A 14,366-nucleotide genomic window follows, 5' to 3' on the forward strand; every position below is an offset into this window, starting at 1 on the left:
ACTCTGCAAAAATCTACCGAGTTAGGGCTTGTAATGTAAAAAGTTGAATTTTAGGCCATTGTCACTCTGCAAAAATCTACCGAGTTGGGGCTTGTCACTACGCATGCCGAACCGGCTAGAAAATAACAAGTTGGTTGCCTACACCATCTAATCTTAAAGACACCAAAGACTTCTAGTCCAACGGTATCCGATGTTGTCCTTCCTTCTTGAGGTCGAGGGTTCAAGTCCCGTAAGGGATATAGGTGAAGAATTAGAAGTAGTGTAGGAGTAGATTTACCGTTCCAAAAAAAAATCTAATCTTAAAAGACACCTTTGTGATTTTCTCTATTTAATAATTTCTTTTTGGATATAGATTTTCTCTATTTAATAATTTCTTTTTGGATCTTATATCCGTATATGCAAAAAAATAAAATAAATGTTTATTACTTTATTTATTTATTTTTTGTTTTTTTTATAACCGGTCAATAATTCAGAATTTCTTTCTATAGCTATTTTTTTTTAATATTCACAGGAGAATCCAATAAATTTTGAAACTAGAAACTGAAATCGACCATTGAGGGAACACTAGAGTAGCAGTGGTACGACCCTTCCCCACTTTCTTCCCCATACCAACCACATGTTACAATCACTCTCAATCATATTCAAAAACTAATTATCTCAGATCTCTTATCACTTCATCTTCTTCATTTCACGATTTGTGTTACTAATGTCAAAGCCTACTCATAATTCTTGTCATCTTAACCTCAAGGAAACCAGTAAGATGAAGCTCCTTTAAATGTGTTTTCATGTATATTAACACACAGTTAAAGCACTAGAAAATCACGTCGATAATGGTGATTTACGTGGGTGGTAGTTCCCAAGCTCTAGCCAACTCTTGTTTCTCTCGCTCGTCCCGTCATTTCGTGCTCTGTTTGTTTTCTAGCAACTTTGTCACTTTCTGTTAGTCGTTTTCCTTCATCATCTCTATTCTTCCTCCAATTCCTTCTGTTCTGTCTAGTCTTCACACGTTTCTAAACGTTTTCCTGTTTCGTGCGTTGTTTCCAAGTATTAATTTGCTGCAGGACTTGTTAGTTTCTGCAATCTATCAGATCTCCATTGTTGTTTTACTGCCCTAGACTACAATTTTTTCTGATCCAAGCTTATATGACACGAATTAGGTGCATTATTCATTTCAGTCCCAAATGTGTTTGTGTAAATGCCAACATGAACTATGCGATGTAAATTGCTTTACGCTGAAAAATTTCTGTGTGCAATTAATTTTCAGGTGGAACAAATGAGCGAATTGGGACGTTACGTTCATAAATAGTTTCATATAACAAGCGGAAACCAATTCATTCCAAACAACGATAGAACAGATAAAGCTGAAATATGTTGTGTGCTTGTTCGGGAGAGCAATTTAAGGTAGAAGAGCCAATTTCTCGGTCACCGGAATCATTGGCTACAAGGGATTTCTCAGCTAGTGGAATTTCCTCTCGAACTGGCACTGGAGATTGGGATTCAAAATTCGAAGATGCTCAAGTGGATGAAGCTGAATCCACCCTTAAAGAAGCCCTTTCGCTGAACTATGAGGTGAAATTATCTCTTCAATTTTATGTTTCGGATTCCCTTATACTAGCTATTTTTGTGTGGAATTAAGTAAAAAACTAAAAATGTGTGTATATGAATGCCATGTTACATGAAACTGAAGGAAGCCAGAGCTTTGTTGGGTAGACTTGAGTACCAGAGAGGCAATTTTGATGCTGCACTTCAAGTTTTCTATGGAATCGACATCAGAAGCTTGTCACCAAGGATGATTAGGGCGATTAGTGACAGAACCCTGCAACGAAATTCCAAGGCCAAAAGGGAAAATGGTGTGGTAGGTGTCATGTCCCTTCATTCTGTGAGTCTGCTTCTTGAAGCGATCCTACTTAAAGCAAAATCACTGCAAGAGATGAGCAGATTTAAAGGTACAACACATTGATACTCATAGATTATAATACTTCTTTTCTACCTATTAATATGATTTCATTTGTTTTATCAGAAGCTGCAAAGGAATGCAAGATGATTTTAGACATAGTTGAATCAGCATTACCTAACGGAATCCCCGATTCCATAGCTCAAGATTGCAAATTACAGGAAATGTTTCACAAAGCATTGGAATTGCTTCCAAAGTTATGGATAGAAGCTGGGTTATTAAATGAAGCCATAATCGCATACAGAAGGGCACTCGTTAACTCTTGGAATTTAGACCCACAAAGATTATCAACCCTACAAAAAGACTTAGCGTCTATATTGCTTTACGGAGGTGTAGAAGCAACCCTTCCCCACCCCAAACCATGGGACCCACCTTACCCTAAATCCAACACAGAAGAAGCACTGATTTTGCTGTTTATACTCATGAGAAAAGTATCATGTAAAGAAATAAAATGGGACCCTGAAATCATAAGCCATTTAACTTTCGCATTATCAACATGTGGCCAATTCGAATGTTTAGCTGTTCATATCGAACAGCTTCTTCCTTCTGCATATACAAGAATCGAAAGATGGTTTTTTCTTGCTCTTTGCTACAGTGCTGCTGGTAAAATCGAATCAGCCATCAACATTTTAAAGAAAATTTCAGGGTGTTTTAAAGAAGAATCAAATCCAAAACCCCATCTCCCTTCTCTTCTTTTGGGAGCAAAATTATGTTCTCAAGATCCTAAATATTCCCATGAAGGTATAACGTTTGCTAGAAAAGTGATCAAATTGGGTGATGAAATTGAAAACAGGCATTTTGAAAGCATCGCTCACAAGTTTCTTGGAGTGTGTTATGGAAACGCTGCTAGGGTTTCGTTTTCGGATTCAGAAAGAGTGGTTTACAATGAAGAATCAATCAGCTCCCTGAATAAAGCTGCTGCTTTGATTGGATTTGACAATGATCCAGAAGTTTTATTTAATTTGGGATTAGAAAATGCGATACAGAGAAACTTGGAATCTGCATTTGAGAAGATTATGATGTATTCTGACATGATTTGTGGGAGTTCAGCAAAGGGTTTCAAGTTATTGGCTTTGATAGTATCTGGTGAACAAAGATTTGAAGATTCTGAGACGATTGTTGACATTGGTTTGGATGAAACTGGAAGAGTTGACCAATTGGAATTGCTTAGACTGAAAGCTGTTCTTCAGATTGCTCAAGAACAGCCTAAACAAGCCATAGAAACTTACAAGGTTTTGTTATCATTGATTCAGACACATGGTGAACTTCAAAAAGTCAACTTGGATTTTGAGGTATGAATATATTTATTTGTGTTCTTCTTGTTTTCCTGATAAAAATCAAAGTAATTGATTCTGAATTGAAGAGAATTATTATTATTGTTGTTTAAATAGGAAAGTGAGAGGAAATTGGAAATGGAAGCTTGGTTGGATTTAGCAAATATTTACACAAAGCTGGAGTCTTTTTCTGATGCTGAAATTTGTGTTGGGAAAGCAAAGTTAAAGGAATTCTACTACCCTCGAACTTGGCATTCTACAGGTTTGTTCATTATTTCATCAGCTAGTTTTGTCTAATTTGATGTCTGTATGAAAATAAAATATGACCATTTTACCCTCTTGTCTAGAACTGATGCTAACTGTTGTAAATTGTAAATGGCAAACAATCTAAAAAAATTGAAATACTTCAAATAATTTCTTTTTTGATAACAAATGAATTTATATACAAATAACTTAAACTGCTATAAGAACAAAGACTTTTTTTTTTCTGGACTGAATGAGAGTAAATGACCATTTTGCCCTTTTATCCAGAAACAATAATGACTGTTTATTTGAGAACTGTCATAAAATGAAATTGTAAATACTTAAATAATGTCGTTCTGATGATAACAAATGCAATTATATATTTACAACTCGAATTGAACAAAATATCTGAAATCATAATTATTGTGTGGTAAATGGTAATGGAACTACTATATGAAAAGAGACTGTTTCTTTCTTGGACCGAGAGAGTAAATTACCATTTTACCCTTTTGTCACAGGTTTGTTGTTTGAAGCGCAATCTTTACACAAAGAAGCACTTGTTGCGTACTCGATTTCACTATCAATAGAACCGGATTATGTCCCAAGTTTAATTTCAACAGCAGAAACCCTAATAAAAATGGGTGGGAGTGGGAGTGGGACCCACACAGTCCCAATTGCAAGAAGCTTGTTGATGAACACATTGAGGTTAGAACCCACAAACCATGAAGCCTGGTTTAACCTTGGTTTGATCTGCAAGAAGGAAGGTTTGATGCATCAAGCTGCTGACTTCTTCCAGGCTGCACATGAGCTCAACTTATCAGCTCCGGTTCAGAGCTTTGTGTAATGGATAAAAAAGTAGAGATTTTTTGGAGATGAGAAACCTGAATTTTGTGAATATTCAGATGATATGTATATCCATTTATGCAATTGTAACAACCTGTTTCATCAGGTGGTTTGACTTAATCTGGTAAGCTAAGCTAAGCTATATATGAATATGAGAATGTTATGTTTTTTCATTTAGGCTTTCTCTATGGGAACTGATTTGTACACAACACTTTTTCTCCGCACACAACAATTTGTACTTTAAAGTGTTGTATTGTACAACTTTATAATGCATAAATTGTTGTGTACGGTAAAAAATTGTTGTGTACGAATCACTTCCCTTTCTCTATTAACATTTAACAAATTTGAGTGTCATTTTCTCTATGTTTTTGGTTTGGGCCTATGTGGTTGGAGAGTGGAGATGACAACTGATTTTGAAATACCTTTGCGATCCTAGCCTTCCAGCTTTTGCTATAAGGAAGTGAAGAGGACAACAATAATTAGCTTACGACTCTTTGTTAATAAGAAATTTTTGTAAACTAAGATAGGGGAAATTGAGTAATCTAACCACTTTTTAATGTTATTTTAATAATAATAATAATCTTTTTTTTTTTTTTGGCAAAATGACCACTCGGTCCGGAATGATAGATTTTGTATTCGGTGCATTTATATGGATCCAACCCAAAAATGTGGTCTCCCTGTAAATACCATTTAATCCGTTTTGGATTTAGTTTTGAACTCTCATTTTGGATTACTAGCATTCTGGACAACACCAAAACTGAAAATGTCTTCATATAGCGGTGATAATATGTATTTTTTTATATGTAAGTTTTCATTATGCTTATAATTATATGCTTTTATGTTAGATTATACATTAAAACTTGTATAGTGTATTCGTTTAGATAGGTATTATTAGTTTTCCTTTGAATTTAATTGGTTTAAAGACAATTATAGGATTATATGTACAAATATATGTGCTACGTCATAAATTCTCACCAAAAACTTCATTTTCACTAGTTCGGAACACGTTCGGAATTCGAAAAACATGTCTGAAATAATAAGAATACCTCCGGAATACAATGAACATTCCGGAATTTGGGTGCAGAATTTTAGCCTGAAATTATGTTCCAGAAATATTTATTTAGTAATGTCCTCCGGAACATACATACAAAAAGGCTAACAAATTATTCTTTTGGTTGTAGCACGACATAACATATGAAACGGTTGTTACTACAACTTGCCGGTGTGAACTTAGGAGTAAAATCATGGCTCGTTTAAATAATTGACTAGTTTGTGGGGTCTTGTTTAGGCAATCATGTTTTGGTGATTACGTGAACATGTAGATGGATATAGAATGTCACCCTTTACTCTGTCATTATCTTATGTGCATGGAATTTATTATTTTTTATCCAATTGACCTACAAGAACCTCTATTTATGATTGGTGACTATCGTGTTTGCTTTAACAGGCATTCTGCTTGGTTACTGACTTGTGGTTCGGGGAGTATTTCCACCCCAGTTCTGATTTTGGAGAGTTCAGACAACGTGTGTTCTCATCTGTGTTGCTTTCACGTTCGATGATAGTGGCTGACCTTATCCACGTGTTCAATAACTTACTTCATCAATTAAGTGATGCAAACATTGTGAGAGTCTTTGTTGTTGTTTATTCTAAAGCAAGGATTTTCGGGAAATACCCTCGACCACCGATTACTAATGAGTGTATGGCACTCGTCTCTAATTTAAACGAGTTTAACATGTATATAGTTTTTTACACACACTATATCAAAGCATACATATACTTATTAAGTATAATTGTTGACATAGGTAACCATGGCGTAGAGTCATATGAGATTTCACTTACAAACAGCTATATACTGTGTTTGACAAGATTGAGGAGCATTTGAACCCCAATGCACCAAGAATCGATAGTAGACACACATATACTCTACAAGGATTTGAATATGCACTTAAGGTATGTTGACTTTTTAAAATGTTTTTAAGCAACAAGTATTATAACTTTTTAAGTTGGTAACTTGTTTAACATCTTAATTTTATAGATTTGGATCATAGAGACGTTTCCCAATAGTAGTATAATTGGTTCCCCTATACCAGGTATTATACCTTATGTAGTTGCATACCCCAGGATGAGGCGTCTGCACACTGCTGAGTGCGAATGTATTCTTCATGTTACTGAGGTTTGTAGCTTAGTTCACCTTATAATTTATAAGTTGGTATGGGAAAATAACTTACGATCAACATTTATAAATTGTTTCATGCAAACCCCCCCCCCCCCCCCCCCCCCCCCTCAAAAAAAAAAAATGTTGCAACCTACTCAGTAGGAGCGTGATGCTTTGTGGTGGATTGAAAGCGTCCTATGGATAGATGTTGTAGATTACCCCGATGTTTAAGTTATGTTTTTTTTTTCCTTATGTGTGTTTTACACAATTTCCTTATGACGATGTAACAAAAACAACTTTATGTTTATGAACAATGTAAAATATTCTAATTTCATACAAATATCATCACGGGTTTTTAAGGTCAACATTATCATATTGTTGGCTACTATTACGACTAGTTTAACGTTAGATATACTCTTAGACTTAATGTTACTTTTGACACTTGACTTGGTCCCACTAGAAGTTTCAGTTTTGTTGAATCTGCGGGAAACTGAGCGGCACAATTTCTGCTTGTGTGCCCGATCCTTTGGCAACGACTGCATTTTTTCTTAATCAGACCTTCACCTCGGGATGGGATACGGTTATGGTTTCGTGGTCGTATGACTTGTCGTTTGTCCATCAATGGTGGTAATACATTATCCTGTTGTTTGTATTCAGTTCGAACTGGAACAAGAAACACAACCTCTCTATATGTTGATCAATATGTTTCCATTGTGAACTGCGATGACACCCATATATTGCAGTGTTGATATCTCATTTCCTTGAATACCGTCATTGCATGAGAACAAGGTATACCTGACAATTGTCATTTCCCACACGTGCAGGAACGAGATTCCAAGTTTATTATACCGATTTTTCATTTGGTCAATCACCTCATATATACTTGATCAATTTGGTATACCCGAAAATTGGAGGCTTTGTTGATCCTCCTATCGATAACCTTCTTAGCATACTCAGTAATATCCTTTTGCTTTCAACTATAAAAAAATTTGTACGTATATATTGTCATACACAATTTTTTATACTACACTTATAATGGAAGTAATATAATATAAATAGTTACCAATAACGTTACATTGCAGACACCACCATTGCTGCATAATTGCTCTAAAGAAATCAATCAACATTGTTATTGGTAGTTTCTGTGCGTCTCTTGATAACGCATTGATGGAATCACACTGTTTGATGTCATAATATTGTACCGAACCATAGGGAAACACGACCTTGCCCATTTCCTGTAACCGATCCTCTCTAGCCATGTACGATAGTCTTCATTTAGTGCATGATGCAGCCTACTCAAGCTTTCTATAAAATCAGATTGCCGATAAGCTTTTGTAGCTTCCAAAAACAAAATCTTTGTTCTCTCTTGCTTTCCAATCTTTGCTCTCATATTCATCAACAAATGGCGACATCAGAGTCCATAATATGCATTCAGAAACCCAACATGCATAGTCATTTCAATTGAATTGGTTCTATATGATATGATAGCCAAAGACAACATGCCCCTAATATATTCTTTGAAACTTGATAAAAACCAAATCCATGACTCCCACTTTCAATTTTTCCAACTCCAAATGCAATAGGGAGTATTTGGTTATTACCATCCATGCCTACCGCTAGGAACATGGTGCCCAAGTATTTCCCTTTAAGATGTGCTTCATTAATGATAAGAATAGGACACAAACTAGTTTGAAAGGCTCAAACCTAAAAAGCATTTACAACTTTGGTCCCTACGATATTAATATGTTTTTACTTTATTAGTTATTTATACATGAGTAAATTACAACTTTGGTCTCTACGGTATCTACCATAAAATCTAAGTTCTAACATTTACAACTTGGACACTTGGAATAAGTGTTAATCGTATAATTCATGATGTGAGTTATTGATTGTTGGATTAGTGTCTAAGCCCGTAACCATATTTGGTAAGTACTTGACCCGGTTGTGCATGGTCCTTTTGGGTTGCCTTCACCAAAGCAACTTGACTGGAGAAATAATAGAGAAATAGGTTATTATGATTTATTAATATATTATAAGAGTAATATATTAAAATAGAAATCATATTTGTTTAGTTAATATTGGTCAAGAATTAATTAAGAATTAATTTTATCATCAAAATAAGTTAATTAAACTAAGGGGGCTGAACTGTAAATATGTGATAGTTGCAAAGTAGGGCAAAGGATGCCCTATATGATAGGGTGGACGAATTCAAGGGGATAAGGCCTTAGAATTCATCCATGATAAGGTTTCTAGGGTTATCCTTTGGACTGCTTGGTGGCAAGTAATCAGATAAGGATAAGGACTGAAAACTTAATTCCTACACCTATATAAAGGTCCCTTGGCATAGGAAAATCGGCCACTTGATCCTAGAAGTTCCTAGAGCTGTTTTTCTGCCTCTCCCCTCTCTCTCTCTCTTGCTTCTTCAAATTTCTCTTGGTGTTTGTGATCCATTAGAGGTACTACACTTGTGGTACTTGCTTTCAAAGACAAGAAGATTCAAGAAACAAGTTGTTATTACAATATAACAACAAGAGGTATGTAATTCATTCTCTTTATGATTTTTAGAAATTACCTAGGAGCATGTTATGTTTCTTTTGTGTTCAAAATATTTTGTAACTAATAGTGGAAACATAGATCCGTATCTAGGGTTGCATGCACACATATGATTGTTTGTATAAAACCTATCAGTGGTATCAAAGCGTTTGGTTTTTGTTTTCAATTAGCTTTATACAAATGTATGAATTTGACGCATTAGGGTTTATAGCCAATGTACCCTAGAGGCATAATTTTCAAATTAGGGTTCTTAAACCCTTGATTTCGAAATTTGATAGGGTTTCTCAAACCCTTTCCTTAGCCTCCAAGATTTCGAATTCTAGGGTTATCCAACCCTATGGTTTCGAAATTTGCCTCCTCCCCAAGATAAGATCCCTAATTTTTAGGGATTTGGATATTGCCATATCTTATGATTATCTCTTTAATAGTTTAATTTGGTAATTAAAGATTTTGAATTCTCCCATCCCATATTTTCGAATTTTAGTGGATTTAAGGGATTAGGTTAAATTAATTGTTTAGATAATCCTTCAAGATTTAATAATTTAAATTAATAGTTTAATTTTGGGATAATTATTAAATCAAAGTTTTAATATTTAAAATTTTAAATTAAAAGGTTTTAAATTTTAGAAATTTTAAATTTGATTAAAACTCTAGTGTTTTAAAATGTTTAAAATACACCCTATACTATTATAATATTACAAGAGTAATATGTATATATGTACAACTTAAAATGCTAGTCTTACCGTTAGTAGGTTTCATTCACAAAGCCGATCTATAAGGGGGGTATAAGGTTATGGCATATAAAAGGGCCATTTAATGGGTGTCCACTCTCACCCACCATTTCTTTGATTGGTGGAGGGTCGTTAGCCGAACGGGTAGGATAGGGAAAACCTTTCTTCACTAAAATTATAATGAATTATAAAAGTAACTAAATGTTTTTTTAACAACAATTCCCAATATCAGTTACTTTAAGAAAAGTGAATTGATGCAATTCCATGAAATTACACTTTGTACCCTTGCTAAGACGTTAGTGGAGCGTGTGTGGTTAATCGGCACACTAATTGGACTCTAAGCATAGGTGGCAAAGGGTGACTCATTGTTTGTCATAGTTCGATGGAGCGTGTGTGGTTAACCGACACATAGAATAGGTGACTGTAACAATGAGGGCATCATGTACATTTGCATGGTTATTCACACCCGCTTTGTGATCCTCGGCATCCTAATCACAAACTAGACGGGCATATCGAGATTTAAACATGCCATTGAAAAGTTAAATGAATCTCAAAGGAACTTAGGAGTTTTCAAAACATTTAAAACTTAATCTCTTTTTCGTTTTTCATGGTGGAGAATGAGTGAATCGTCATTCATTTACCTTTAAATTATTTGCATGTTAGATTACGACATCCCTCTTCTAATTTGTAAATAATGTTGTTGGATCCTAGCCCTAATTTCTCATTTGGGTGTTTAATTGGGGATTCATTTCTAATCAAACTTTGTCCTTTTCTATTTCAGATGTCTAACGTCAACAACAATGCTTCTAGCTCCAACTCCTCAGGCTCATTCTTACTTATGAACTTATGTGTGATAGTGATATTCGACGGGTCCAATTTCAATGATTGGATCCGTAACATCCGAATGGCCACTCTCTATGAGGACAAATAATATGTCCTCGATGAGAAGTTGAAGGAGATAAATGTTAACACTACCTCTCCCAATGAGATCTCCACCTTTAAGGCCCACGAACATGATACCATGACAGTCCATTGCATCATGCTGGCAACCATGACTTTTGAACTTCAAAAGTCCTATGAGGACATGTACCCCTATGAAATGCATCAATACTTGCTGGACCGGTACCACCAGGGCGCTAGGCAAGAAAGGTACGAGATCATCACTTCGATTATCACTGCCAAAATGGATAATAGAGAGTCCTTTACCGCTCATCTGCAAAAGATGCAGAGATATGTTGATCTCCTGTTGAAGTTAAATGTTAACTTTTATGAAGAGTTGGCAATCGACATCATCCTTCACTCCTTGCCTCCCTGCTACAACCAGCTCCACATGACCTACCACATGAATAAGGAAGAGGTCACCTTGAGCAAGCTTCATGGCTTGTTGAGGTCTGCAGAGAACAATCTCAAGGATAAGTCTGTTGCACCGACTCCCACTCCCACTGCTACGCCTATCTTGGCAATAGGTTAAGGGAAGGGCAAGAAGATGAAGGCTCCCTCAAAGGGCCACTACAAGGGAAAGTCCCAAGATGGTACCTCTTCTAGTGGAACGAAATTTAGTTCTACTAAGCCCAATTCCACCCCTAAGGAGGCAGAGTGCCATCATTGCCACAAGATAGGAAATTGGAAGAGAAGTTGCCTAGAATATCTGCAAGCCATCAAGGATGGGAAGATTAAGCCATCTTTCACAAGTATTTACACAATTAGATCTAATGATTCATCGCATGCTATTTCTTGGGTTCTTGATATAGGATGTGATTTTCACATATGTTCTGATTTGCAGGGACTAAGAAGAAATAAGGGTGTGGAGCATGAAAGGATAAATCTAATCATGGGAAACAGAAGATCGTTGCTTGTCACCAAGATTGGAGTTTATTCCTTAGTTCTTAGTAATGGATTAGGTGTAGATTTAAAAAATTGTTGCTATTCGCCAGATATGGCTAGAAACATCATTTCATTTCATGGTTTATATAGACAAGGTTTTAGATATTCATTTGATAATGAAAAGAGTTCTATTTATGCTTATCTTAATAATGTTTTATATTTTGAAGCATTGCCTTGTAATGGAATATATGAGACTGTGATGGTTGTAGATAACTTAGGAAATGTTGTGTTGTGTGTCGATTCTTCCAATAGTATGGATAAAGCATGCTTGTGGCATTCTCGTCTTGGACATGTCAACAAGAAACGCATAACCCAACTTCAAAAGGATGGAGTGTTGGAGTCATTCGACCTTAGGGACGATGATGTATGCGAGTCTTGTTTACTTGGAAAGATAACCAAGTCACCCTTCACTGGAACTTGTGAGAGGGGTGAGGGTTTATTGGATCTCATACACACCGATGTGTGTGGGCCCTTTAGATCCATCACAAAGGATGTGAACCGCTTCTATGTGACTTTCACCGACGATTATAGCAGATATGGGTATATCTACTTAATCAATCACAAGTCAGAAACTTTTGAAAAATTCAAAGAGTTTAAACAAGAAGTGGAGAATCAATTGGGCAGGAAAATCAAGATGCTTCGATCCGATCGAGGAGGATAGTACCTACATCTTGAATTCCACAACTACCTCAAGGAATGCGGAATCGTTTCGTAATTGGCACCACCTAGGACACTGCAGTTGAATGGCGTAGCTGAGAGGCGTAATCAAACCTTGCTAGACATGGTTCGTTCCAGAATGAGTCGTGCTTCACTACCTATCTCATTCTGGGGATATGCCTTAGAGACTACCGCCCATATCCTTAACTTAGTCCTTACGAAGAAGGTTGCCAAAACACCTCACGAGATGTGGACATGGAAGGCCCGCTCATTAGCACATATCAAGGTTTGGGGTTGTGAGTCTTTCGTAAGACAAGAGAGTCACGAAAAGCTCAAGCCTCGAAGTGAGCGGTGTATTTTCATCGGATACCCGCAGAAGTCCTTTGGATATATCTTTTATAGACCGAGTGGCAATGTTGTCTTCGTTGCGAGGAGATGGGTTTTACGAGAGAGAGAACTCATTAGCCAAGGGGATAGTGGGAGGCCAATCGATCTTGAAGAAATTCAAGAGTTGAGCGATGAAGGAACCTCTAACGTTGGCGCTTAACCCAGGGAGGAAACTACGATTGAACCAATTGACGAGTCCTTACCTCTTAGACGTTCCAAAAGAGTTAGGGTTCAACTCCAGTTTTATGGTTTTCATATTAGTATGGAAGGGGATACATTCATTAGTGATAGTACAGTAGTGAATTTAGAGGAACCTAATAGGTATAAGGAAGCCTTGGCAGGCCCGGAGTCTGCAAAATTGAAAGAGGCAATGGACAATGAGATTCAGTACATGTACGATAACCAAGTTTGGAGCTTGGTTGATCATGTACCAGGTCGTAAGACGGTCGTGTGCAAATGGATCTTCAAGAAGAAAATCGTTATGGATGGGAATGTGCACACTTATAAGGTGCGATTAGTGGTGAAGGGATTTACTCAAACTCCCAGAGTTAACTACGATGAGACCTTCTCATTAGTTGTGAAGATAAAGTCTATTAGGGTGATGTTGGCTATTGCTGCATTTAATGATTATGAAATATTGAAAATTAATGTCAAAACCGCTTTCCTTAATGGGAAGTTGGCTGAGGATGTTTACATGTGTCACACCCCTAAACCAAGGATGGCGGAAACGTCCGGGGGTGGAGGACTTCATGTAGAGTATCACAACAATGAGTATAATAGTGCTCAAAGTAAATACAACCATCTCAAATATAATTGAAAAAGTTACATCCAAGTACATGTTTACATGATTCACATCAATTACATTATGATACAAAATGAACTGTTTGACGATTTATCGTCCCATCCTCAATATGTTGTTGATTTCCTGTTTTCACTGAATTCCTGAGAACACAAGTAGTTTTGAAAAAGTGTCAACACAAAGGTTGGTGAGTTCATAAGAGATTTTGTTAGAAAAGTAAACCGTTTTCCTTGTAAAAGCGTTAGAATATGTATCCAGAAAATCTGATATTTTCTTTAAAATCTGTGTAATGTAGTCTTATGACCGAAGACCAAAATGGATAAGTAACCTCTCTTACTAATAGAAAATGATATGTGTTTAAATGGACATGAACACGTTTGAATTAAATGAAATTTCCATATATTCTTATGTTTGTTAATACTTTATGTATATGTAGTCCTAAATCCGAGGACCGAGAAATAACAAGTATTGGCCATACTTAAAGATATAAATGTGGTTTCAAATGATGTGTAGGCATAATTTACCAAAACCGAAAGTGTACAGTAATATCTGTACTCATTGAGATAAAAAGTGATTTTAAATCGACATAAAACCCATTTAGGTTTTCTAAATAAAATCCCGTAAACTTTATGGATTGTTATATCCCTATGTGAGTCACTATAATCATACTATGACTATGTGAACCTGCCACGACGTTTCTCAGGCGTCGCAAAACTGAAATGACATTTGTCACCCGTAGACCTGCAGGTCCCACTGTAGCTAGCAGCAAGGTGTAGGGTGTCAAACCCAATATAGATCAATATACAAGTATCACGTTCTCCCTCCAGGAGATTCTGATTATAACTACCAAGAATTATATCCCGCACTCGGACGTACGGGAAGAGAC

General features: G+C 36.2%; 1 protein-coding gene across 2 annotated transcripts; it reads left to right on the forward strand.

The window, feature by feature from the left end:
- The first annotated feature begins 547 nt into the window (after window positions 1–547).
- NPGR1 (no pollen germination related 1) lies at window positions 548–4,487 on the forward strand. Of its 2 annotated transcripts, none has more exons than XM_078992041.1 (6): window positions 548–1,157; window positions 1,265–1,569; window positions 1,688–1,946; window positions 2,021–3,246; window positions 3,346–3,490; window positions 3,990–4,487. In XM_078992041.1, the coding sequence occupies exons 2-6, from the start codon at window positions 1,369–1,371 to the stop codon at window positions 4,313–4,315; spliced, it is 2,157 nt and encodes a 718-aa protein (XP_078848167.1). In that variant the 5' UTR covers window positions 548–1,157; window positions 1,265–1,368; the 3' UTR covers window positions 4,316–4,487. The 2 variants fall into 2 exon arrangements, with proteins under 2 accessions (XP_078848167.1, XP_078848168.1); XM_078992042.1 differs by having other exon boundaries at window positions 548–755.
- The last annotated feature ends 9,879 nt before the right edge of the window (window positions 4,488–14,366 follow it).

Source organism: Lactuca saligna, chromosome 4 (assembly GCF_052625555.1).
Source record: "Lactuca saligna cultivar CGN05327 chromosome 4, ASM5262555v1, whole genome shotgun sequence".
Taxonomy (NCBI): domain Eukaryota; kingdom Viridiplantae; phylum Streptophyta; class Magnoliopsida; order Asterales; family Asteraceae; genus Lactuca; species Lactuca saligna.

Coding starts and splice junctions, on each gene's coding strand:
- NPGR1 (XM_078992041.1), top strand. CDS start 1,369: ATGTTGTGTGCTTGTTCGGGAGAGCAATTTAAGGTAGAAGAGCCAATT. Junction 1,947..2,020: donor AGAGATGAGCAGATTTAAAG/GTACAACACATT, acceptor TTGTTTTATCAG/AAGCTGCAAAGGAATGCAAG. Junction 3,247..3,345: donor AAGTCAACTTGGATTTTGAG/GTATGAATATAT, acceptor TTGTTTAAATAG/GAAAGTGAGAGGAAATTGGA.